General features: G+C 46.5%; 1 protein-coding gene across 3 annotated transcripts in view; it reads left to right on the top strand.

Annotated features, from left to right (window-relative positions):
- ANKFY1 (ankyrin repeat and FYVE domain containing 1) overlaps positions 1-27578 on the top strand; it is a 912707-nt gene that overhangs the window by 209053 nt on the left and 676076 nt on the right. For all 3 annotated transcript variants that reach the window (XM_069614723.1, XM_069614722.1, XM_069614721.1), the window contains exon 3: positions 4324-4442. In XM_069614723.1, the coding sequence (XP_069470824.1) occupies positions 4324-4442 (119 nt within the window). The remainder of the gene's footprint in view (positions 1-4323; positions 4443-27578) is intronic.

Genomic DNA, 27578 nt, shown 5'->3' with positions numbered 1-27578 from the left:
CACCTTGGGCCGTCGGTGAACTGGCGGAAATCCTCCATGACGGTCTCTCAGGACTTGATCTTCCTGGGTTTTCGTTGGAACACGATCGATTGCAGAGTGTGCCTGTCTGGGGACAGAATGGTGGATCTGTTGGCCACGTGTCAGGTGTTTATGCAGTCGGAGAGCATGTCGGCCTGGTGATTCCAGAGGCTTCTGGGCCTCATGGCTTCGTGCGTGCTAGCTCTTCTTCTTGCTCGTCTCAAGATGAGGCAGACACAGATGGCTTTTCGGAGCTCATGGCTTCAAGCAGTGGACCCAGATTCCAAAATGATACTGGTTCCACCTTTCATGAGGGTGGACCTCTTGTGGTGGTCGTCCCTAGGCAATCTGTCGGTGTTTGCTCCCTTCCAAGACCCTTGCCCACTTTTGACTGTCACAACGGATGCCTCCCTTTTGGGTTGGGGTGCGACGCTGGATCATGTTCAGGTTTTCGATCTTTGGTCGCCACAGGACAGATAGGTTCATATATATTATCTGGAGTATTATCTGGAGCTCTTGAGGATATTCCTGGTGCTGAAAGCGTTCAAAATAGGCATTGTCAACAGGGCGATCCGTGTCCGCACGAAAAATGCGGTGTCCATGTTCTATATCAATAAGCAGGGGGGTACCAGGTCTCCTCTTGTGGATCTGGCCATCCAGATTTGGGAATGGGCCATTCGGCATGGTATCTGGTTGGTAGCAGTACACATCCTGGGCCAGCTGAATGTCACTGCAGATGCCCTCAGCCGACGAACAATTGTCAGCTACGAGTAGGATCTGAACACAGAGATCCTCTCGGATATTTTTCGCTGTTGGGGCACTCCAGAGGTGGAACTCTTTGCAACATCTACAAACAGGAAGCTTCCCCTGTATGCCTCCAGGAATGGGCTCGGAGCCTCCTCTCTGGGGGATGCTCTCGAGATTCCATGGCACAACATGAAGGCCTATGCTTTTCTGCCCCTTCCTCTGATCCATTGGGAGCTTTGCAAGCTAAGGAACACAGTGAATTGCTCCCTGCTGTTCATAGCTCCTTGGTGGCCGGCCATGTTTTGGTTTTCGGAGCTTTAGCATCTATCGGTGTGCCTGCCGCTCAAGCTTCCGCTGGTCCCTGATCTGCTTCATCAGAGCGATCAGCAGATGTGGCACCCCTCCCCACAATCGTTCAACTTAGCGGCCTGGTGCCTGAGTTCAGATCTTTAGAGCGTTTCAATTTGTCCACAGATAACATGCGCATCATTCAGGCGGCCAGGAAGCCCTCTACAAGATCTCAGTATAGAAGTAAACGGCTTTGTTTCTGCCACTGATGTTTGGCTAAGCAGCTGGACCCGAGGGATTCTACTATCGACATGGTCCTGTCCTTTGTTTCACATCTGGCAGAGTCTGGCATCCATGTCTTGCCCTGCAGGACTTATTTATCGGTTGTTGCCGCTTATTTGTCCACTGACTAGTGCTCGTTTTCACTGTCTAATCCTGTCATTAAAAGACACTTTGCGGGCCTGACGCATCTTTATCCTCCTGTTCGCAACCTGCATCCAAGGTGGGATTTGAATGTGGTCCTTACGGCCTTGTCAGTAGCCCTTTGAGCCCATTGCTACTGTCGATTTTAAGTACCTTTCATGGAAAGTGACCTTTTTGTATTGCTGTGACTTCGGCAAGGCGTGTAAGTGAGCTTCAGGCCTTGTCGGTGGAGCATCCATTCCTTACTTTTCATAAGGATAAGGTTGTCCTGAGGACGAATCCCACCGAAGGTGGTCTCTGATTTTCATTTGAATCAGTCAATTTCATTGCCTGTCTATTTCCCAGACCCGGCCTCAGAGACCGAAAGGGTTCTGCACTGCCTGGATGTTAGAAGAGCCCTTAAGGTCTATCTGGACAGAACATCTGAGCTTAGGAACTCTTTGCAGCTTTTTGTGACCTTCGGAAATCCGCAAGGAAAGCCGGCCTCGAAAGTGACCATCTCCCGATGGATCGCTGCCTGTATTTCTGAGGCGTATACCATTCAGGGTCTTCGGGCCCCAAAGGGGATTCATGCTCATCTTGTGCGGGGCAAGGCGGCTGCCGTTGCCTTCCAAATATATGTTTCCTGGGAGACCATTGAGAACGCGGCTACGTGGGCCTCCCCATCGACTTTTTGTAAGCATTACTGTCTGAACTTGAGCTCCAGGGCTGATGCTCAGTTTGGTCAAGCTCTGCTTAGGAACCTGTTTCAGTAAGGAGTTTCCATCCACCCGTAATTCCTGTGAGGAGTGCTTGGGAATCTCCCATAAGTATGAATCTCCCATCAGTCCTTTTCTATCGCCAGGTCTATGACCTTTAAGCAATAACAGCGGAAACATTTTAGAGGGGACGGCGGGTGGGCGTATGGAGGAAAGGGGACTATGGTCTAGGAGTAAGGTAGTCACTACGGTGAATTACCTTTATTATTTTTGAACAACACCTTTGCTCTACACTAACTGCCTTCTAAGCTCCCTACTCTAGATGGTGCAGACTAGCTACATACCCACAGTAGCAGATGCGCTGGGTGTCCCTTTGAAAGAGATTGGAAAACTACAATTGACAACTCTTTCATGACACTCTCCATAAGCGACAGGCAGACCTGTCTGTCATGAACTTCATGACACCATGCTCTAGGTTTCTGAGATTGCATAAGGACCGACGGCTACCTTTCCTTCAATACACAAATACTGAGGAAAACCCAGATAGCATGGTACCAACTACTGTCTTGTGGAAAATCAACCCATTCCTATTTAACCCCAACTTCAGAGCCACTGCACAGTCCCTGATCCTATCTGCTCACTCAAAGGTCTCTGCTAATAGGAGACCATATTGACAACATTCATTGAATGTCACCGACTACCACCATATGTGCACATTATCCTAAAGCCCGCTGTCACTATGCACCCACCCTCCTATCTTACAAACGCCCAATCTCTGGCATTTGACACATTACCAGAAGACGGGGCCTAGCCAGACTAGGGCAGCAGAAATGTAAAAAGAAAGAACTAAGAAACAAGCAATCTTAGGCCCAAGATGGTGAACCTCCAATTAGTCAACACAAGGCTCACTCCATTCTTATGCAATTCAGAATAGAAATCCAGACCCTCCTTTCCAAGGAGCACATTCTCAATAACCCTGAGGATACTTCCACAAACCTATCAAGCCCAGTTTCCCTCCTGACTACTACTCTTTACAGCCTACCCCCTTTCTTCCACCCCCTGCCCCTCCAGCACTTTTACATGTTAATCACTAACCGCAAATGTTAATGATTCCCTGGTCCCTTAAATGGTATGACAGTATTGAATACTCTGTTGGTTGTTTTCATATACATGTGACTAAATTTATTTTGCTTGGGGTAGAAACTAATAATTTCTGAGATTACTGAAAAAACAAAACCTACTGACAGTCTAGTCCTACTATAAAATGGTATTCCTTGCAGAGGTGCATCAGTTGTATCCCTTCATGAAGAAGTATCAGTTGTAAGGCTTCCATTGTGCTTAGAAGAGCCAAATCATGAGAAAGATACTCCTTATGTGTGGGTTGGTTATCAGGTTGCAGTTTGTATGTGAACCTACTACCCTTGTTCTAGGATAATGGCCCCATGCGGCACACACATGCCAGACGTGGGCTTTCTCAATAAACCATTTCAAACGTTTAAATTGTATTCTTAATGATAGAAAAAATATAGGAAATGTATTTGTTTTCTAAAAGGTACCATTTCGTTAATTGGCCAACTACATAAAGATACGTCCTCCACCTATCTCACAAGTTCCCATGAAGGATTTCTGTTGCACAAATGGTCACCAAAAAAAACAGTGTGTGCCTGTCTCAGTCACGCATGATATTTGTATTTAGTTTTTGAAATATTCTAACCTTGACCCACTTTAGGTGGTTGGCGAACATGTGTTTTTATTTTTAGATTTATATTCTTGTGTCTTCTCTCGATAATTCTGAACTCCGAAAGATGTGCTATGACTACACTTTGTTAGCATAAATTGTTCAAGAAGTTATTGTTTCTAGTTTCTTTGCTGGTACCTTTTTGATACAAGAACCTAAACAGTCTTGCTGCTCTCCCTATTGCTCATCAAAGCTTGCTCAAATAACTATCAGTCCCTCATCCATTTTGTGTAACCTAATTTCAGGAAATAAAGATCTACATAAAACGTTTTATGTGATGGAATAAATCCATTCATTAATTAATGTCTTTCTCTTTCTATACTTGTGTCACATATTTGTTGATGAGGCGTACAGTATATATTGTATTATTTTTTAATTAGTGAACTGTTTTTTCTGTGTTATTGTTATCAGTGATTTGAAGATCAAGGTTGGTGACCAACATATAAGTGCTCACAAGTTTGTCCTGGCGGCTCGCAGTGAGGCATGGAGCTTGGCCAACCTGGCATCAATCAAGGAACTGGATCTGTCAGGTTAGCCCATGTGCAATTTACTTTTTTATCCATTGTAGATTGTGCTCATTGAAAATGAAAACGGTCTTCTTGCTTTGACAGGTTGGTGCTTACCCTCCCCCGACAATGAGCAGCACACATTGAGTTGCTAATAACTTCATGTTGAGAATTGTTTACGTTTTCGGCCATTATTGGTTATGGCATTTCATTTGTCAACATACTAATGTTGCACTGTTTGTTAAGCAATAAAGCAGAATTTGAAACCAAAAAAGGCCTGCATATAAACATCAACCCTGTTCTGGGACTTTTGTTGTTAGCCAGCAGTAGTGTTTAACTTGGCATCATTTTGCAGTCCACCTACAACTTCCTGTTTCCATGTGTATATGGTGTTTTCTCCCTGCGAGGTTCTATATCCTTACTTTGTCATCCTCTCCCAAACCAAACTTTTTTGCCACTAGACACACCTGAACATATTGTCACTTGTACACTGCCCAGCTTCAGCATCGAATCCTTGACCTAGCTTATGCAACACTAGCCACCTTTCTCTGCTTGATCATTTTTAAATATGGTTTGGTGCAGGTTTCCTTCATACCATCCAAATAGCCCCATAGATATCATCTACATTCTACATCCTTTACATCTTTGAAGGCATACACTTCCAGCAAACATTATTGTTCTACTGCACACTTTTCATTTACATAGTCACTTTGCTTGTGTCGTCTCTCTCACTAAGTGATGGACAGCTTACACTGTTAAGTGTTAATAGTTTTTGTAGGTCAACCTATTTTATGGTATACTAGTGATCATCTTCACTCTAGAATGCAATCACAGTTGAAGGGCACTCAGACTCAAAAGAGCATGTTCGTATGGCGTGGGTCCGGTTAAGATTTGATATATGTTGCGCCATTGTCTTTGTATACATGGAATCTGTTTGACAGCACACCTAAAAGGCTGACTGCAAAACCCAGTATTTATATGGCAGTTAAGTTTGTGTCTTGTGTTTTGTGGATAGCTCTAATGCATCTACAAAACAAGAGACATGACTGCATATACAAGGATTAAAAGCAGTCTACTGTAGGTATTGTACCTCATAGTAATAGTCGTGGCATTCTACTTGTCGTTCAGCTCTGTAGGATTTTGAAGAAAATAAGTGAATGCTTGCTTGAAGGGTAGGATGTACAGACTCTGAATTGGTACGATATATGACACACAATTATCCTCTCTGGTGACAAAGTACTCTATGTAATTATAGTCTAAATCAAATTGATTTGTGATTGGCCCGAATACTAATTTTTAGGACAAGAAAGCAAATCCCACAAAAATAAATTCTTCAAATATTACAAAGCAATGAGCAGGGTGGTTCTGTTTTGACATCCATGAAGTAGCCAAGATCAAGGGAAACCCCTGATTTAGAATAGTAATGCTTGATTTGTTTTTTTTCAGCTCTACATTGATTTTAGTAGCTTACAAAATATTGCAGATGCCTGGGGGTGGGGTCATTTTTAGAATGAGACACACAAAGTAACATGCTTTACAGACATGGGTAGCAGTTGCACGGTTACAGAGTATATATTTTTATGTATATGATTCTCTGAGCTGTATAAGATTTGGTCTGTTGATCATTTATATGGTAACGTTTAGACATTCCTTACACAGTGGGCATAGAAAATGTAGAAGAAACGCCCATCTCTGTGATTTTTGTAATTGATTCTAGGATGTATAACTTAGTTGGCTTGATGGAAGCACAATGTGTAGGTGGGGAGCTGTTGGTTGAGTTGAGGTTTGCTTGGAGATATCTGGAGCATTACCCTTAAGACATTTGTAATTGAGAAACAGTACTTTGATGACTGTACTAGAGTGGCTTTTGAGCTAATGTAATTGTCTGAGATAGGAGGATTGTCGCTGGTGTTTCATAAGCAGAAAATGTGCCTACCAGCATAATGTGTACCATTTGCAAAATGTGAACCTGGTATGCTGGCAATCCTGCATATAAGGTATTATTCAGTGTAAGTCAGAATTCCTATTTTTGGGGATTCTATGTCAATTTTTAGGTCCCCTCAACTGTTTTTCCGCACATTTTGTTTTATCAATTACTTCTTTTCTGTGGCCAAGTGTACTTTCCCTGAGTTTATCCTGCCATTACGGCCCTTTTTTATATTGTGTTGGGTGCAACTCAGGCACCACATGTTTGCCCTAGGTTCATAGGTTTTAGAGAGTACATTGGTGTCAGCTAGACTTGTTTTGGCTTCACCAGGGCTGCAAGCCATTTTACCACATTGATAGCCCAATGTACCTTTTTGGTAGCCAGTGAATAACCAATATTTTTTAAATCCTGCTCTGAGACATTTTGTGTTTTAGGGTTTCATTTGTCCAGGGCAACCATAAGGTGATCTAAAATGTTTGTTCGTTCCCATGGGTTTTCAGTGAGCCCACAATCGCAGCCTTCATATTGGTCCTAACTGGTTTAGGCCAGTATAGGTCCATGGGCTCTCGCTTCCTGTGGGGGTTGCTATGCCTAAGTGGTAGTTCAACTGACAAACCAGAATGGTTAGCCATCTGACCCTTTCCCCCCAGCTACCTTTACCTGGCTGCCCTTCGGCCAGCCCCATGTTACAAAGGTATTTAGGCCCAGCCATGTCCTGCCCCTGCTTCCATCTATTGCTACTTTGGCTTTGGACCTTCTGGTCCGGGGTTGAGATTCTTTTCAGGTAAATCTCTAAAACACTTCCATAGACTTGGGGGTTCTCCTCTGCTCCTACGGTCTGTCCATTGACCTTGTGACCACTTTTTTGGGGGTCTTCTGGCTTTACCTAGGGTGTCTTGCCACAGAACCCGTACCAGTGGGGCAGAACTGTCTTAGTCACTAAATCTGATGGCCCGTTGTCTTTACTCAAATGGTTTCTTGTGGAACCTCAAGCCTGCACTTGAATTCTGTAAAATTGACTCTGAGGTACTCCCATGCCCTTGGAAATGTGTCCTGGATCCAGAAGGGTTTCGGTGAGTTCTATACCAAGTATTATAATAATGGTACTCCCCTTTGAGTTTTAATCAATTTTTAAACGCATACTCTGCATTTCTCCAATGGGACTGTATTATTAACATTGTAGCTCATCTTGACGACTTTATAAATATTTTTCCCTGAAATGTATGAGTAAAGTAAATGTTTTATTAATTCTTCAAAGCTTTTGGCTTTGGTTTGAAACTATTTCCTACTCTATGACTGTAAGGTATTATCATATGTGAATTTGCATTAATTGTATTATTCTGTCCTCTAAGTGGTATGGAGGGGTATTTCTGTGGATCATTGTTGTAAACCTTAGGGATTTTTTGAGTATTTTTCTGGTGGGTAAAAACATCTACATCCCTTTTCTTCCATCCCCTCCCTATATGTTTTAGTTCCTGACCACCAGATCCAGGGCCTTCCACATATACCAGGGGTGGGTTTTGTCTGTAGGACACGGCAGAACATTGTGAAGGCCCATAGGGGGCTTTACTTGCTGGTTAGACTTGGGGTGGTTCGCTGGTTCTCCTTCTCTTTGTTAATTTATGTTGGGGGCTTACCTGTGGTCATGGGCCCATATATCGACAGTGGGGTTAGGAGATTCCTTGTTAGACATTACTGTTTGTTTATAGTGTACTTTGTATCTTTTTAATAATGTATATCCGGGGCAAAAATTCAAGTCACAAGCTACTAGCCACTTGCCACCTAAATTCTATACATACACCATACAATTTCTCACTTGCAAAGAGTCAAATATCAGTAGTCATCGACTCATTCAAAGTGATGAAAACAACCTGTAGTCACCATAACCTCTTAACAGCATCATGGCCTGCATCTAAAGAAACACTAAAGAAACACACCTGACAATGAATCAGGAGGTCAAAGTTAACTCTCAAGGGACCAGGCTAAAGCTGACAAAAGAAGCAATCACCCGGACCACGACAAGCTACAAGGGACAGCACATCCTCAATACTGACGTACAGGGACCATCAAACCTGGACTACTACCCGCTCCTCTGCCCTTACCTACTCCAAAGGCCAGTAAAAACTGGCCTAGACAAACCTCATCTGCATAGATCCAACGAGGAGCTCAGGGCGAGGAAGGCAAGCACGCGAAAAGCCACAAGGCGTGCGCAAATCCATCCATCACAACAAAACGTAGCGCTAGCGGCTGAAATAAGAAGAAGCTACAAAACTTGGTTACGGACTTCTCGTAGCTGACTCTACCAACACGACTCTGAGGTAAAGCTACGTGCAATTTGCATTAGAAACTCCAAAGACCTCTGGTCTATAGTTAAAGACACAACAACCACCACAGATACAGCAATACTTAAGTGTCAGTGAAGACACCAACTTATTCAAACCCCCAACAGCCGGCCCACCTAACGCTGTAAAACTAGTCCCTTTTGCATGGGCAATCGCATATGACAAACCAACTATCTTGGAAAAGATTAAAAGGCTGAACAACTCAAGAGCCCCGGGCCCTGATGGAATCTCTTAAATACACCTAAAAAAGGACCCGGAGGAATGGGCAATGTTGATCCTTGAGAATTTCAACAATTGTCTTGCCACAAGAAACATACCTGGATCCTGGAAAACGGCCAACATAGTCCCGATTCACAAGAAGGGACCTAAGAATGACCCTAAAAACTACAGGCCAATAGCGTTGCTCGATGTCATAGGCAAGCTATTTGGGTCTTTCATCATGGACGCATTCCACGACTGGCAGAAAGAATCAAAAACAGCAGATCAGGGTTTGTAAAAAACCTGGGCACATCGATTAACATCATGCTGATCAGCATCCTGTAAGCCAACGTCAAGGAGGGTCACCCAAAAATATCCATAGCCTCTATAGACCTTGTCCAGGCATTCGATGGCGTGAACAGGGAAAAACTGTGGCTAAAATTGAAGAAAGTCAGATGTCCAGCTGCTATCTTGGAGCCAATCAAAACCTTACATCGCAACACTTCAATGAGAGTGCGCCTAAGCGCAGCAGGCCAGCTATCTGACCCCATAACGACATTGAGAGGGGTCAAACACGGCTGTCCCATGGCCCCAGCTTTATATAACGCTTACATGGCTGACATCGTCGACACAGAAAATTACACCGTTCTTTTCCTCTGACAATAGGAGAGTCCAAGGTCACAAAGCTCCTTTACGTGGATGACATAATCCTCTTTGATCAAACAGCCATTGGATTAGAGCGCCAGTTAAATAGTCTTTCGGCATACTTAAAGATAAATGACCTAGACCTCAACGTAAACAAAACAAAGGTGATGATCATTGGAAGTACAACACAAAAGACAAGACAATCACATTGGTTCATGAATTCAGAGAAGCTGGAAATAGTGAAAAGCCTCACCTACCTGGGAGTCAAATTATCCTGCAGCAGCATAGAAATGACTATGCAGGAGCATCTCTACGCAAATACAACAACACTGGCAGCACAAGCTTCGATCTTGCAAAGAAAGTTTTGTAAGTTCTCACTTATACCGGTGATAAACTTCTATAAAGCTAAAGCAACCCCAGCTATCTGAATACGCTGCCGAGGCAATGCCGCAATTACCATCTACATTCTGGATCAAACTCGAAGGCCTATTCTGGCACAAGGTCTTAAAGTTACAAACCTCAACCCTTATGGCTGTAATCAGAAAGGAACTCAGCCTGTCATCATTGAAATTTGTGGTAGAGAGGAACAGCCTGCTATTCCTGGGAAAAATCTTAAGAAAGCCTAGGCCAAAAATACTCGATATCATTTACAAAGAAATGACCAGTGGGAAAAGCCGGATGATGGCAGCCTGGCTAAAAAGTCACTTAGACCTGGTGTACACAATCGGAAGCTCCCAATGGGACCTTGAACGCGAACCGGACAAAGTTAAAGAAAAACATAAAATCTGGGACTGGATCGAGACACTGGAAAAATCAAAGGAGTATAAATCAACCACCCACCTGACATTGAATACTCAAAAAGTGGACGAGGTTTGCAACTATTTAAAAAAGTTTCCTGACAGGGCACTACGTACAACTTACCTAGGAGCCCGCTTAAACGTCTTGAAAACGAACAAAGTCCTATTTTTTCGGAAACAATCGGTGAGCAACATGTGCCTCTACTGCAAGAATTCAGCCCAGGTCGAGACAGTGCGGCACCTCCTCTTATCATGCCCAGGGACTGCAAAACTAAGGACCACGTACCTACAACCACACAGGCACAAACAGCTTACACTGGACGAAGAATCCTGGTGGAACTGGATGATGAGTGGAGACAATACATCTCTAACTATTGCCACCGCAAAATTCCTACCAAGCCTAGCACTCGAAGAAAAAGTCAAAATTCTGTCTCTACATGGAGAAGAAAATCAAAAAGACTGACTGAAAAACACAAGTCTAACGAAGACCATCGTGCAATTTTTAAAAATTATCAAAGTCACAAACACAAAAAAAAAGAAATCAGTAGCCAATCGCTAGTGGTGAGTGCAAAGTTTCCACAATGAGGTATAATATAAGAAAGTAGAGAGGGGGCTGTTATCTGGTTGAGCGAGATACCTTTAAGATCTCAGTGACTATTTGAGTTATTCGAGTTGGGGGGTACAAGCATGCATGTATGCGATTGACCTTAGCCCAAGGTCAACAAAAAATAAACTTTAAGAAAAGTTTTAGCAATACTCCATGCGCCCCTTAACTCCTACTTAGTCTGTTGTACTTGTCTACAATCCTAGTTGGTCTAAAACTGTCTGTCTTACTAAAGTTTCAATAAACCACTGTCCACACATAACTAGTCATTATTATGTAATCCGTTTAATTTAATGTAGGTTAAAACACATAGCCGACACGTGTTTAGACCTCTTGAAGGTCTTCCTCAGGACTTCGAATAAAAAATATCATGTTTCTTCTTATTAGTTATAGTACACGGTCAGTGTCGCCTCTTCAGTGCACTACACCCCTGTGTCTCTTGGATATTCCATTAGCTCATCATTGAAAAGGACATCTTGTCCTATGCATCTTAATTCAAAATCATCCTGCGATGTGCGCATCTTAAATCTTTCAATCCTCTTGTTGTGGAATTTGCTTTGTCTTTACTGTTACTAGATGGCGGGTCAGTGTGCCCAAGGTAAATTTCCCTGTTCGCGTTCCCGTTGCTTACAATGTCATTGTGTTGCTTCTATTCTTATAGTGCAGGCTCTGTTTTTGGAATGCGATCATTGCAGCGCGGTTCGTGAAGTTGTATATTATACATTGTCATTTCAACCTAATAGATTTCTGTGTGTGACTTAATAGAGTGCATATTTTTTGATATATGTGGTGGGTCGGAAAGAGTTCGACACAGACTGGAAATTACTGTCCGGTATATTTAAAATAATGAAGACAATCCTACCTTGCACTATTGCTATAGGCATGTTCCCTACCTGTTGTGAAAATCAGAAGGTGTTATACAACCGGGTCCGACAGGGATCCTGTACTCAGTTGGCCAGGGGAGGGCCATCGCTTTTGGATCCCGACCCTGGGGGCGGACAAGCAAGGGAGGATCCCCTGGGCAGGGGGTCCTTTGGGAGTGGGGGAGAAGCACCTGATGGCGGGACATGGTATCCCCCTTCCCATCTAACCCCTGTCCCAACCTATTTTATGGGAAACTACAGCTCCCATAATTCCTCCCCTCTCTATACTGACAACACTACTGACCCGAGAAAGATGAGGACTGTGGCTAGGAATATTACCTCTAGTGACTTGCCTATGGCTCTGTTTCTTTAATGAGACTAGGCAGAGTCAGGCACTTAATCCTAACTACACACACACCTGCCAATTATTAACTCTCCCCATCAGGATAAAAGGTGGCACTCACAGGTACACTCTGAGCGAGGCTGGGCACAAGAAGGAGCAGCTCTTCCTGGGTCTAAGTGAACCAGGCTATAGAAATTGGAAGGCCAAGGGATGATCAACAGTTGAGGAAAACGAGAGAAAGCCAGGCGAGAGTTCCATACTTTCTGAAAATCGTAAGCGTTCAAAAAGTGAAGCCAAATGAGAAGAAAGGATATTACTTTTGAAGTGCTTCGACGCAGCCTGCTCTCCTTCCGGGTGAACGACAGAGTTGGGGAGGAGCAGATGAGGTATTGGTAAAATCCTTGACTGTTACATGAAAGGCGTTGAAGAAAGAAAGCCAGTTAACACGACTGTTGAGTTACCGAATGCAACAAAAGCCTGGTTTGTGTTAAAAACAAGTGAAACTGTATCAAGAGCTGAAGATTGCACGTGTGCCGATAAACGCTTAATGGAAAAGAAACTGTTGAACTGAACGTGAATATACAAAGTAACAGAGTGGTCCTGCGAGGCGGAATCGCACAATCGAAAGTCCCTTTAAAATGTTGCGATAAAACAGGAAACAAAGGCAAGAAGGTAACTGCAATACTGAGTGAAAGTTCATTGAGTGAAAAGCAAAGTATATGATCTTTAAGCACGCCAGGAGGGCAACTAAAGGAACTGTGATACAAAGAAACTAAAACTACCAAAAAGCATTGGTGTAGAAGAGGGTTCATGAAGATTGTTAAATTGTTTGAAAGAAGGAAGGTCGAAGCGGTCCTGCAGAGGTCTATGTAAAATCCTTACAGTTTCGAAAGTCTTAAGACAGTTAAAAGTTAAATAAGATAAAAGTTATGTGAAATGAAGCTTGGGGAAGGGAACCTCGCAAAGTGAAATTACGGGTTCGAACCCGATGGCGGGAAAAGTGAAATGTATTTGAACTGTGAAAGTTAAAAAGGAGAAAGATAAAAGAGTGTTCGAGCCCTGGCAGAGGTAAACCCACATGAGAAGTGGAATTGGAAGTTTATCAAAATAAAGACCGGCTCGAACCCGACGGAGGGAAGCCTATGTTGAATTGTGATAAAGTAAAACGTCAAGATTTAAACTGTACATTAAGGCCGAGAAAGCCTAAAGAACATGTTGAACTGTGAAAAGCTTGAAGCCCAAGCCTGAACTGAATCGTGCAGTAAGTCAAAGTGTGCCATATTTGCAGAACTGTGCCACCCACCCACTAGTTCCAGAACTCTTGAAACCCTGTGCTTTGAACTTGGTGAAGGAAATTATCACGTATTTACCGAAGCCATTCTGACATTTCTTTTGAGAAACGATTTTCTTTTTCATATCTCCTTTTCACATTTGTCGTTTGAGAGTGAGGGTAAGATTTGCCTTTTTTTTTTGGTATTGGCCTTTTTTTTCTTTTTTTTTTGACTAGACTGTCTTGGATTTGTTTTGCCTTTGTTTAATGGAAAGTTCCTATGTAACTTAATACTAAGTTCCTATGTAACCTTCTCCTCCTGCTCTCTGTTGCGCCGTGTTACCCCTGGGTTTTGTGCGCCATACTAAATAAATAACCAAACAAACAAATGAACAAACAATGGTCGAGACTACTCTCATTATAGCTTTAGGGCCGTTTAGGAACTCTCCCAACTCGCAATACCAAAATAAACGTTTTTGAAACTTGCATTACCTGTGTCTGTGTCTACTGTTGATACCATGGCTTCCTTACACTATCAAACTAACTAAGCTGCCTCTCTGTTGTCAGGAAGTCCAACAAAATAAAATGTCCTCTGTCCAAAAACCTAATCTACCTGACCGACCGTACCACTAAACCTAATAAAGTTTGCCTAAAGAATGTCTCTCTCTTGGCTGCTTCCTGTCGGCTGTCTGTCACTTCAGGGTTCACTTAGTTCATAAATACACCAGATGAAAAAAAGGTCATCCTCTAGAATCAAGTTCATTATGATGGTCTCTTCCAGTTCTCAATGTCTGAGTTATGAGCTCCTGTAGCTCCTGCCAACTACTCATAGGTCCTGTTTTTCTGCTGGTGTAACAGTTTTCTTAATGGGTTTCTTAAGTCCTTATCTTTACTTTGACTATCTCACTCTCTTTCCAGTTGATCCTTCTGGTCTCTGGTATATTCGTATTATGTATGAAGCACCACAACTCCTGGGAATCTCTCTGCTAGGCTCCTTCTATGAGTCTTGACTCACATTGCTTCTCACAGTCTTGCATTAAGGGATTCCGCCACTCTTCAATATTTACCTTTAGCCAGTTCGTCCCTCATTCAGAAGATACTCTTTCAGGCCTTCTCAAAGCCTCATGCTTAATATCGTCACTCGCTTTCCTTGGCTTCTTGGGATATACATCTTTATGCTTTCTCAATGTTAGAACATCCGTAACATAGTTTTCCCAAGTTCCATTAGATATGTGCCCCGGGCGGCCTACCCCTTCTTCATTCCACCCCTTCTTAGTTTGTCACTGGTGCTGTTACGGGTTTCCTACTTCGGTTGGTCCTCTCTGCACTCCAGCCTTCCCAACCGCTCCCCTCTTGGTGCTTCTGTGATTTGCCGCACTCTGCGAGTGTTTGCCGACGTGAGGTCTCAGGTCTCCTGCCTCTACAGCTGTCGGCATAGTTGGACGGTCCCTAAGCCCACCATGGTGCTTCGTGGTCACACCACCACATGGAACGGTCCTCCACTCTCCATCCTCCCAGCAGCTTTTCTGCTGTTCGGGTTGCTGGACCTAGCATTCTTCGCTTCTCAGATTGCCACAGGCTCTGCATCTCCAGTCTGCTCCGCCCCTCCAAGGCGTAGCTACTTCAGAGTGCTTCCCATGCATATGGCTCTCTCTTCTCTCCTGTGTTCCACTCGTCCTGGTTACATACAAGTCAGTTCTTAAAGGGATATTCCCTTTTCCTTCAGGTATTGTGTTTGATCCAGCATTGCTGTTATGCTTGATTGATGCTTGATCCAAAATGGCGCGGGTGTGCAATGCATTCTGGGAGCGCTCGGAGCCATGTTGGATATTTACTTCATACCGCAGTGAAACGCTGAACACATTTTGCTGAGTGTTAGATTCACAGTGCTGAGACAAACATGCTTTTCCCAACCTGGTATGCGGTCAAGGCCATTTCTGCTGGGAAAGCTAACGTTGTTATGGCTTACTACTGTTCTCCGTGGAGCATGTTTTTAGAGAAGGGAGGCCCTGCGCTTCTTGGGGGGAGCTCTCGATTGACCGAGCTGGCAACCAACGGCTGTTCCTCAACTGCGCAAGTGCAATTTCCAGAATGTTCGAGAATTAACTCCCCTTTGTGGAGTGTGTATATATGCGGAAGCCCGGAGGTGGTCAGGTGAGACTTCAGCCGGAGAAGGACGCTTACGTCCGGCCTTCCTGTGAGCTGTGGTGCTCTCGGCCTGGCTGTTCCCGGGGTCTTCCAGCCGCTTCTGGACGAGATGAGGAATTCTGTTACGCTCACAGTGATGTATTTCTTTTTGACTTCTTTACTTATTCTGTGATTTATGTCCATATTATTCTTGTGAGTTATTTCTATGTACGCGTAAGCTTTGAATAAATAGCCGTAAAGAGCTTATTATCTTCTAAGAGTGCGTGGCTGTGAGTTATTGTGTCTGTCCGTTTATGGTTCAAAGTATTTGCTCTGTAATTGCATTGATGGTTTATGGTTGTTTCGTGCACTTTTCGGGGGAGAGCAATACATTTTCCTGGAGCCAAACACAAGGAGGCTATGTTTTCCATTAGAGCTCTTGCCCCTAAGGCAGAGTCACTTCCAGTGAGGTCCCACTTGCCCAGACCCTTACAGAGTCACTCCCACTGAGGGAGCTCAGTGGGAGTAACTCTGCCTTAGGGGAAAGAGCTCTAATGGAAAACATAGCCTCCCTTTGTTTGGCTCCAGGCAATGCTGGATCAACCACAATGCCTGAAGGAAAAGGGAATATCCCTTTAAGAATGGTCTTGTATGTAACCAGAGCGGACTCGCCTCTCTAGCCTCAAAGGGGGTGGCACGCACCTGGAAGAAGTTATGAATACTCTTGTTCGAAGGGATTGTGTCCTCCGACGTATTCCTCATCTTAGATATCTCCTTCCAGCTCTGCTGGCCTCGGAAAAAATTTTCTCTCTAGAGGGCGCTGCGCGTCAACGTCCTCCGAGTCGATTTCCCTCGACAGCCGCCGTATCGACGTCGACGTCATCCTGCCTATAAAGGCTGCGCGCAGCGTCCGTTGCTCAGTTCCGTTTTTCCGCGCTTACTCGGTGCCTCGGAATACCGTTGCTCAGTTCTTGTCAGATTAATCCTATTTACTTCGAGTTATTCGATCCGTACTCGATGGCTTCCTCGTCGGAACCGACAACTCCTCGATCCGGCTTCAAAAAATGCCGAGATTGTGGGAAAAAGATGTCGCTGACTGACCCTCACAGAGTTTGTCTGTGGTGTTTGGGAGCTGAACACCATTGTTGGGAATGCGAGGACTGTATGTCCATGACAGCTAAGGCCCTGAAGGAGCGTAGGGGGAAGCTGGAGAAAGGTAAGACTTTTAAAGCTTCTTCTTCGTCGACGAAGTCGAGACACTCGTCTCCTCGTCACCATTCGCGCTCCAGGTCTCGGAGTGGGTCTCATCACTCCTCGAGATCGAAGCACTCGAAGAGGAGACGTCGAAGATCCCCTTCTCCGTCTTCCTCTTCCTCTGTTTCGCCAAAAAGAATCCCTTGCCCCACGAAACATAGTTCCCGGGCTGAATGGGAGGAATTCCGCAAAAATATGATGAGCGCCTTCGAGAAAGCGGCCTCGACCCCCTCGAAGACTGCCGAGAGCGATGCTCTGGTCGAAAGACCCCAAGGTCAAAAACGCAGCGAGTCGCAGTACCCGGCAAAGGAAACCTCTCGAGCGCGTCTCGAACCCTCGAGTAGGACTATGACCTCCAAACCTTCCTCGAAGGTTCCGTCGAGGTCGATGTCTTCGACGCCGTTGTCGAAGGGACCTTCGACACACGGGTCTGTCGACTCGACGCCAGCTTCGACACCGGCATCGACGCCAAGAAAAGTCACGGTTACGACACACCCAGTGACTATCCCCAGGTCCTCAACGTCGATGGCTTCGAGATTGTCGAGTAGAATTCCAATTCTGTCGAGGTCTTCGAGGCCTCCGCCTTTGTTTTCGACGCCACGCTCGAAGCCTTCGACGTCGGCGTCGACGACATCGACGTTTTCAAGGCCGATAATGACAAGTTCGGCTCCCTCTGCCTTGGAAATGGGATTTACTCCCTTTATGAGTTCAGAACAATTGAGAACTATGTCCTCAATTTTGGAAGAGGGTGAATTGTCTGAACAGGAAGACACATTTGAGTTGCAGGGACCTGTAACCCCAATTAGAGAGGACATTTCCTCTGAAGAACGCAGGTTAAAGGATCTTCATGATTCCTTACATGAGGCAAGTGGGTTAGACACTTCCCCTGAGGTGGAGTTTGCTAGGCCAGACCCGGGGGAGCATGCTGAAACCCCCTATAGAGCCTTAATGGCCAGGATCACAGAGTTCATGGGGTGGTCTGCACCTTCAGAATCTTTCCAACAAGATGACCTCACGGATATTATTGACAAAGGCCCACAGGAGGATCCTGTGGTGCCTTTTCATAAAGCTCTTCAGAGGAAGATCATGATAAACTGGGAAACCCCAGATGTAGTACCAGCAGTAAATAAAAAACTGTCTACAAAGTACAGGGTATCTTCTACAGACCCGGAGTTTTTGTCTAAACACCCATCCCCAGAAAGTCTGGTGGTACAGGCAGCATCCTCTACCGATGTCAAAACGGCTTATCCTACCGTCCCACAGGACAGGGACGATAAAAAATATGATGCTATGGCAAAGAAAGTCTTTTCAGCATGTAGCATGGTGTTAAAATCTGTTAATGCTACTTGCACCCTTGCTAGGTTCAGCCATACACTTTGGGAGTGTGCTTCTACAGCGGCTGACTGCATCCCGGAGGGAGAAGAAAGGGATGCATTCCTGAATATTATACAGGACGGTAAAGACGCTATGTGCGAATCCCTCCAGACGGGCATTGATTCGGCTGACAGTATCAGCAGAGCAATGGCGGCAAGTACATCAACCAGGAGATTCGCTTGGTTGAGAAAGTCTGGTTTTGCCCCAGATGTGCAAGCCAGGCTCTTGAACATGCCATTCGATGGCTCTTCTTTGTTCGGGAAAAAGGCGGATGACAGTTTAGAGAAACTGCAAACTTCAAAAGCAGCAGCAAAATCCCTAGGAGCTGCAATCCGTCAGACTCCCTTTCGTCCCACAGGAATCTCTGCGAGGGGCAAGTCCTTTTGCTTCTACTCCGCATTCGGAAGAGGTAGAGGACGACCGGCTCAAAGGGAACAAAGAAGAACTACCCGAGGTGGACGGGGTAGATATTCAAAAGCCGCAGCAACAGCAGGTGCCTCTTTACCATCGGCATCTGCATCAGCCGCCCCAAAACCACTCTGAGGACTTCCCTCAGAGGACACCTGTAGGAGGCAGGTTGACTCAACATCTGGCGGTATGGCAGGCTATCACGTCAGATGCTTGGGCATTGGAAACAGTTGCCCAAGGTTACTGCCTGCCTTTCCTACGTATACCTCAGAGTCATCCACCGGGGATCAGCTCTCGGAAATCTCCAGATCCGCTCCTCTTGCAGGAAATTTTGGACCTGCTAGAGAAAGGTGCCATAGAAACGGTACCTGTAGCGGAGAGGAACAAGGGCTGGTACTCCCCTTACTTTCTCATTCCAAAGAAAGACGGAGGACTGAGACCCATCTTGGACTTGCGAGAATTGAACAAATTCCTCAGAAAAGACAAATTCAAGATGGTCACTCTTTCTCAGATCCTCCAGGCCCTTCAGTTCCAGGACTGGTTGGTATCTCTGGACATTCAGGATGCTTATTTCCATGTGCCTATCCATCTCAAACACAGGAAATACCTGAGGTTCGCAATTGGCAACTCTCACTATCAATTTCGAGTGCTGCCATTTGGGCTGACCTCCGCCCCGAGGGTCTTCACCAAGTTAATGTCGGTAGTGGCTGCAAGTCTAAGGAGGGAAGGGATTCACGTCTACCCCTACCTGGACGATTGGTTGATCAGGGCTGTTTCTTCGGAACAAGCTCAGATCCAGCTAAATCACGTGTGCCACTTCCTTCACAGACTGGGCTTCTCCCTCAATTTAAAGAAGTCACAAATGATACCATCGCAGAGACTCCAATTCACAGGAGCGATCCTGGACACTTCCCTGGGAAAAGCCTCGCCACTAGAGGTGAGGGCTCAAGATATTCTATAGCTGGTTACCAAGTTCCAACATGCCCAACGTCTCCCAGCCTTCGACTTTTTGAGGTTGCTAGGCCTCATGGCATCCTGCATTTTCCTAGTGCCAGAGGCTCGCCTGAGAATGAGATCCCTCCAGTGGGCACTGAGGACTCAGTGGTCACAATTCTCAGGGAGAATGACAGATCTTCTTCAGGTTCCCGGCAGGGTGGCTCGAGACCTTCAGTGGTGGGCCTGTCAGGAGAACATTCTGAAAGGAGAACAGTTTTGGCAACCCTGGCCGGAGGTAACAGTAGTCACGGATGCCTCACTCACGGGGTGGGGAGCCCACGCAACGACTTGACCATCAGCGGTCGTTGGTCTCCATCTGAGTCCAGACTACATATCAACCTGTTAGAGCTGAGAGCCATCAGACTTGCGCTGAAGGCGTTCCTGCCAGCTGTACAAGGGAAGAACGTCCTGATAATGACGGACAACACGGTGGCCATGCATTACCTCAACAAAAGAGGAGGCGTAGGATCACTACCCCTGTGCAGAGAGGCGATGCAGCTCTGGTTTTGGGCAATCCGAGAAGGAATCTCTCTATCAGCAGTTCACCTAGCCGGAGAGAAGAACTTGACAGCGGACGCTCTGAGCAGGCAGAACACAGTCTCCCACGAGTGGGAGCTAGCTCAGGAAGTCCTTCAAGAGATCTTCGCCCTTTGGGGAACCCCTCAGGTAGATCTGTTCGCCACCAGCCTAAACAGGAAATGCGACCTGTTCTGCTCAAGGGAATTTCCCCCGAGAGGAGCTCTGGGAGACGCGTTCATAGTGAACTGGGAGTTTCTGCTTCTGTACGCGTTCCTACCGGTCCCTGTCATTCCTCAAATGATCAGGAGGTTGAGAAGATTCCGGCGAACCATGATCCTAATTGCCCCGGATTGGGCCAGGAGAACGTGGTACCCGGACCTTCTAGACTTGTCCATCTGCCCTCCAATTCGACTTCCACTCAGAGAGAACCTACTCTCACAGAAGGGAGGTCAGGTTCTCCATCCAGACATCAAAACCCTCAACCTTCACGCTTGGCTTCTGAAAGGTTGAGGTACAAGGATTGGGACCTCCCTGATGATGTTATGGAGGTGTTGCTTTCGGCAAGGAGGCCAGCAACAAAGTCTTTATACCGCTGCCGTTGGAACAGATTTTGCAGCTGGTGTAGAGAACAGAATATCGACCCTTTTTCATGTGGTACACCAATGGCTTTGTCCTTCCTACTATATTTGGCAAATTCAGGCCTTCAAGTTGGCACCATTAAGGGCTATCTCGCAGCGCTATCCATCTTTAAGCGTACTGCGGAAGAACCATCCTATTTCAAATTACCCTTGGTAATACAGTTTCTAAAGGGGTTAACCAATGTTTATCCCCCAAGACCATTCCAAGTTCCCCTATGGGATTTAAACTTAGTACTAACTTTCCTGATGGGCACACCTTTCGAATTACAAGCTCTTTCTTGTAAACCCCCTCACACAATATTTCACAAAGACAAAGTTGTCCTGCAAGTGAAGCCTAATTTCCTCCCAAAGGTGGTTTCTGAATTCCATATCACTCAGAAGATTACCCTACCATCTTTCTATCCTCCTCCTCACCCGGGGAAAGAGGAAGAGAGGTTACACAGGCTAGACCCTAGGAGGGCTTTAAGTTTTTACATCAGTAGACTAGCCAGGATAAGACAGGCAGACCAGCTGTTTGTAGGTTACGCAGGTCACAAGCTGGGGTTACCAATAACTAAGCAGACCATTTCCAGATGGATCATTCTAGCCATTCTGGAATGTTATAAACTGGCAGGGAAAGAGCCCCCTCAAAACCTTAGGGCTCATTCGACCAGAGGTATTGCAGCTTCATCGGCCCTCAAAAGAGGCGTGCTGGTTAAAGACATCTGTGCGGCCGCTACATGGTCGTCTGTCCATACCTTTACACGTTTTTACAATTTGGATTCCTCCTCCAGTCAAGAGACTAGGTTTGGAAGGGCTGTACTGCATTCTATTCATCAATAGAAGACAGCGTGAAGTCAGTACTCCCTCCTCCGATAATAGAATACTGCTATGGGAGCCTATCTAAGATGAGAAATACGTCGGAGGACACAATCCCTTCGAAGAACAAGTTACTTCTTACCTTGTAACGTTCTTTCGACGGGATGTTCCTCCGATGTATTCCTCATCGACCCTCCCATCCATCCCCGCAGTTCTACTTCCCTTGTTGTTGCAGCTTACGCTCCTTCAGGGTGATTAGTTTAGTCCAGAAAGTATTATTGTGGGCTACAAAACGGAACTGAGCAACGGACGCTGCGCGCGGCCTTTATATGCAGGATGGCGTCGACGTCGATACGGCGGCTGTCGAGGGACATCGACTCGGAGGAGTTTGACGCGCAGCGCCCTCTAGAGAGAAAAAATTTTCCGAGGCCAGCAGAGCTGGAAGGAGATATCTAAGATGAGGAATACGTCGGAGGAACATCCCGTCGAAAGAACGTTGCAAGGTAAGAAGTAACTTGTTCTTTGATCGCATATACCAATGTTGTTTAATTTCTAGAGATGTGTGTGGAATAATTGTAGCTTTGTGTCAGTTTGCTACCCCTACCTGAGAGTTTAGCTCTGTCAATATGTAGATGTTACCTACCTTAAGAGAGGTATGCCTTCCTCTTGTCAGGTGTGTTTGCCTGCCGTTGGGGTTAATGTTTATAGTGACCTTGGTAGAGGGTGGTACAAAAAATGCCTCGTCATCCAAACTGGAGTGAAATCCTTAAGGGACACAAGAGGTCACTGATGGTGGTAGAGAGAATGGTGCTCATTCTCATGCTCTGGTTCTGTTTGGAGAGGAAGGACCTAAACCACTTTAGGGGGGGCAGAGATGTTGACCGCAGAGTATATCTTTGGCAGCAGGAGGTTGTGTTTTACCGTGTTGAAGGTTGCCAAGAGGTGCAGGAGTAGAAGCATGCTTAGGAACCTCTATTCCTTTTTTTGACATTGTTATCCAATGCATCCATTAGGCCAGGCTCTATGTTTTGGACTAAAATCTGATTGGCGCTTGCCTCGAATTTGGTGGGCATTTCATGTGAGTCTGTCTAGCATCTTCTTTTAAACTTGATAATTTGTTACAGGAAGCTTTTTCCAGCACAAATAAACAAGGAAGAGGTAGTCTTTAGTGTATTATTTACAAGGCGCTGATCGGGTAGTCACTCTTATGCAATATCTTCTGGGTTCAAGATGGTGGATTTTGTGTAGAGGCTCTGTGTAGGTAAATTGTGTTTTCTTTAGCGTCTGACTCGAGAACCTTTTTGGCTAACGTGGGATAAAGATAAGGGCTCTGCAACTTGTGTGATAAAGGAACAGTGCTGTTGAGATGGATTTTCAAAATCAACCCTCAGGGTGCATTCTGAGAGCCCAACCTATTATAGTGATCAGTAAAGGCATTGAAGTCTAGCCAACCAATTAAGGTAGTGTAGCAGAAGAGTAAGGGCCTCATTACACGTTGTGCGGTAAAAACCTCAAAATACCGGCATGGCGCTATCAACGTATCCGCCCTCGCAAGAGGGCGCTGATAGCGTACCATTACGAGTACGCGGACACGAGCATAGCGCCATGCCGGTAAATCCCCTACCGCCATGGCGGTAAAGACCCAAAAAAGTCACTTACCGCCCTCGACGAAAGTGCAGATTGCACCTCCGCCCTCCTGCTGCATGCAAATAGCGGTCACCGCAATTAGCGGTGACCGTTAAATTGCGGAACCGGAAATAGCTTCATCGCACAGGAACGGGAAAGAGCACGGCGGCCATCTTCAAAAACACAATCCATTGCCATCCTCTTTCCCCTGGACCTGTTTGGAGTCGTTAGCTGTTGAAAATCATCCGGGACACCTTCAACGTGCCCAAGGCATTCAAAAAAAGCACTGACAGGCAGCGCAAAGAAACATTTACAGCAGAGGAGTTGAACATGCTGACCCAGACCCTGGCTGACAATGCTGAGGTTGTTTTTGCCAATGACATGCGGCGGCCTACACTACTTAAAAAAAAACGCCATCTGGGAAAAAGTTGCGGTGAAAGTCAGTGCAGTGGGCACCAGCACCCGCACTGTGCGTGAGTGCAGGAAAAGGTGGGACGACCTCAGACTGCGGGTGAGGGGCATCCAAGCCGAAAACCACCGAATAGCCAGTGCAGGTGGAGCTGGTTCACCCATCAGACTAAAAGAATGGGAGGAGACCTGTGGAAACCGAATCGCTGTGGAATCCATTGAGGGAGTAGGCACCATGGAGCTAGGCGTGGGTACCACTTCGGATGGAGGTGAGTGTACACATGACAGGATGCTATGTGAATGTACTGTTCCCCCCCATATGTGAGCACAGAATCCTCTCATGCATGGACACACATCCACACATGCATCCATCCCGCACCATGTCAGTGTCAGACCCAAACACAAACACATCACCAGAGACAAGTGCCAAACACAACCATGCATGGATGAGGCACTGAATTGGCACATCACCTGCATCCACAACTACTAAGTCCCAATGGCCACAACTGCATCATTGATGTATTCTGCATTAAGTATATTGAAACACAACCAATGCCATCCCCCTTCTTGTCCCTGACAGGCTCACATACAGATGGTGAGGATTCCGCAAATGCATCCCAGGCACCAGCTACGAGTAAGAGGCCAAGGGCACAGGACTCGGAGGACACCCCCACAACATCAAGGGGCAAGGGGGAAGGTCACACCGGATGAGTGTGAAACATCGTAGGAGTGCCACTGCCAGGGCAGAAGTAGCTGCACCACAAACTGCAGCCCCACCACCGGAGGTGAACCCACAGCCACCAATACCAGCCACCGAGGGCCCACCATCAGCTGCGGCAAGCTCAGCTGGAGAGGCAGCCGCCACTGCCCCCCTATCTGATCCTGAGGATACTATAGTTGGCCCAATGGAGATGCACACCCCAGAGCCAGCACCATTCCAGACACCTGGGTCTGATGTTACTGTTGAGGACAACATTCCAGCCATAATGTCCCCCATGGCGGCTTCACCTGCTGCAATAGATACATCTGAGGGCACAGCATCCAGTACACCATCACCCAGCACTGCCCTCCATCTGCCCACCATCCTACAGCGTCAACAGGAACTGACTGTGCTGGTTGGCCAGCATGTTGAGGAGGCTGCGCATCTCAGGGAGGATATTGTGGAGACGGCAAGGCACTCCACTGAGAGGATGGACGCCTGTACTGACAGGCTGTGTGACGAGATATCCAGGCTCAGGGATGTCTTTACTCACATAGCCAACACAATGGACCGCCACTTCTCACAACCAGGACAGTCTGCCCCATCGTCACCTGCCGGCTCAACACAGACAAGCCCCCTCCGCCGCTCAACACACACCACCAGGCGCACGTCTGGCCATCCTCCAAATGCTGCTACAGACAATGGCCAATAGGGGGTTAATGGCGATTCCTCTGTGTGCATGGGCCAACGCAAACATGGCAGACACATGAGGAACTGTTGTGGGGGGTGGGGGGAAGGGTGTTATGGGTCTGTAGTGGGGCTTGGGGGGAAGGGTGGTGGGATGTTTGGGGACATGCACTTTTTTATCTTTCCGTTACTTAATACACTGATGTCTAATCAAAACACAGGCTTGGACATCTTCATTGTGTTTGTGTACTTTATTGGAGACAGTGTTCATTGCGTACTTCTAAACATACACCAGTGCATCACTACCCGTGTCCATGTGACAGTACCAAAACATGTCCCTCAGAATATTTGGTTGATCAGATGCTGTCTCACAGCACCTCCCTCCTGGCCATCCCCTCTTGCATTTCCTGCATCCCCTTCGCTTCCGTCCTCATCAGCTTCATCATCCTCATCAGGTGCTTCTATTTCAACGTCAGGGGGCAGTGGCACATTCTGTCTAATACACATATTGTGCAGCATGATACATGCCATGGTGATCTTGGCCACTTTCTCATGGCCATACAGGAGAGCGCCACCAGACCTGCTAATGCACCTAAACCGTGATTTCAAAAGTCTGTCCGATCACGATGCGGGTACGGGTATGTGCACGATTGCATTCCTCTTCGTGCCTGTTCTGTGGGTTCCGTACAGGTGTGAGGAGCCAGCTCTTCAGGGGATATCCCGCATCACCTGTATGGGGGAACGAATGGGGTCCTGTTACTGTTCACCTGCAGAGCAGCCTGTTCATATCACACACATTGACATTGCATAGTGATTCCAGTACACAGTCAATGGCATACATGCAGATGGTCCGTGTGACAGCAATCTGTCTGCAACAGTAATTGACATGTCCTGGGTGAGGCGAGGTCTTAGGTGTCCCTGGGCCCAGGCAGATTTTGTTCCTCACTGTTGTTCTACTGCCATTCCAACATAGATGTTGCCATGCAGTGAGGCATCACTTCAGTGGTGGTAAAGGTGCGTGGTGAAATGCAATGTGTATGGCTAGGGCTGATCCTTTTGCATGCATCATACGGCACATTGCATTATTGATGTTGTGCTGGACTGATTCCGGATGACTATCTTCATGGCACGTATGGATTCTGGCCATTTTGTGGCGTACAATGTTGTGCAATGTGTATGTGAATGGATGTTTGATGCTACTAGACCTGGAATTGCTGGTGTGTAGTGTAGCTCATACTTGCATGTCGGTTCATCTCTAGTACGTTGCGGCCTTCCCAGATGGAAATTGGCGTACATCTTTATGTGCATTTCCCAGACAGATGACAAGCTACACCCAGTTGGAGTATGTTTCTCCCCCCCCCCCATCACACCCAGTTGGAGTATGTTTCCCCCCCCCCAATCACACCCAGTTGGAGTATGTTTCTCTCCCCCCACCCCCAATCACACTGTCATGTGCTTGCCCTGCTACTCACCAAGTAGCCACGAACGTTGTGCGGTTTGTCGCTCCATGTAGCGTGGGATAGTTGAGTTCCGCAGGACCATGGAGTCATGGGTTGATCCGGGAAATCGGGCACAGCAATGTGTGATTATCTTGTTGGCGTCACATACCATTTGGACATTGATGGAGTGGAATTGCTTCCTGTTTCGGTAGACCACTTAATTGCGATGTGGGACCACCAATTCCACATGTGTACAGTCGATGACCCTGATGCAACTTGGGATGCCTGCCAGTGAATAGAATCCAACTTTGGTGTTTGCAATCTCCTGGGCAGTCCGTGGCATGGATATGTGTTCAGGTGCATGCTTCAGGAGGGCATCAAGTACCTGATTCGGCATGCGTGAGAATACTGGTTGGGAGATGCCATGCATCTGGGCCACTGTATGCTGGTAGGTGCCTGTGGCCAGGAAGTGGAGCACAGTTACCACCTTGAGTAGAGGGGGGATGGCAGTTCTGATGTCTATGAGACTCACAATGTCATTGTGTATCATGTCCACGATGCTGGTGATGGTATCCCGGTCGTGACGGTACAGGGTGTGTATCTGCTCAGGGGTTAGGTTAAATGGACTGGCTCTGATCCTGGGGATTGGTGGGTGCCTCTGTGGTATGATTAGGTGCCGTGGTGGTGCTTGCTGTGCCTGTCTTGCCCTCCTCTTCCTCCCCCTGTGTCTTCTTTGTGCTGCCTGTTGTTGTTGCAGCTGCGCTGCAATCATGTCCTCCAGCCCATGTAATGCTGCTAGTATTGGAACCATCTTGGTGTTGGAAGGGGTGTGTGAAGGGTGTGGTGTGCTCCTTTTGTGCTGCCACAGTCTCCATTGCCTTCACCTGTGCTGATTGTGTCCACCTGTGGCAGGTGGGAACACTGCTCAGTTCTCTTAACGTGTGGTTCGCGATGCTGGTATTTGCGCCATGGCGGTAAGGGGTTTGGGGGGCTTTACCATGCCGCTATTGGCGTGTCCGCTCAACTTGTGATGCTGTGCTAATAGCGGCATGGCATAATTTACGGGATGGTGGGTCGCGCGCACGCGGACTGCCCGCTATTAGTGGCACCGTACTTAGCGGTGCCGCTAATAGCGGTGTGTCGGGTCGTCATTCGCATGGGGATTTAACGTTACCGGTATTTCATTACCGGTAACGT

Source organism: Ambystoma mexicanum, chromosome 9 (assembly GCF_040938575.1).
Source record: "Ambystoma mexicanum isolate Mex_15411 chromosome 9, UKY_AmexF1_1, whole genome shotgun sequence".
Taxonomy (NCBI): domain Eukaryota; kingdom Metazoa; phylum Chordata; class Amphibia; order Caudata; family Ambystomatidae; genus Ambystoma; species Ambystoma mexicanum.
The sequence above is the reverse complement of the archived record's forward strand: the minus strand, read 5'-3'. Positions and strand labels throughout refer to the sequence as shown.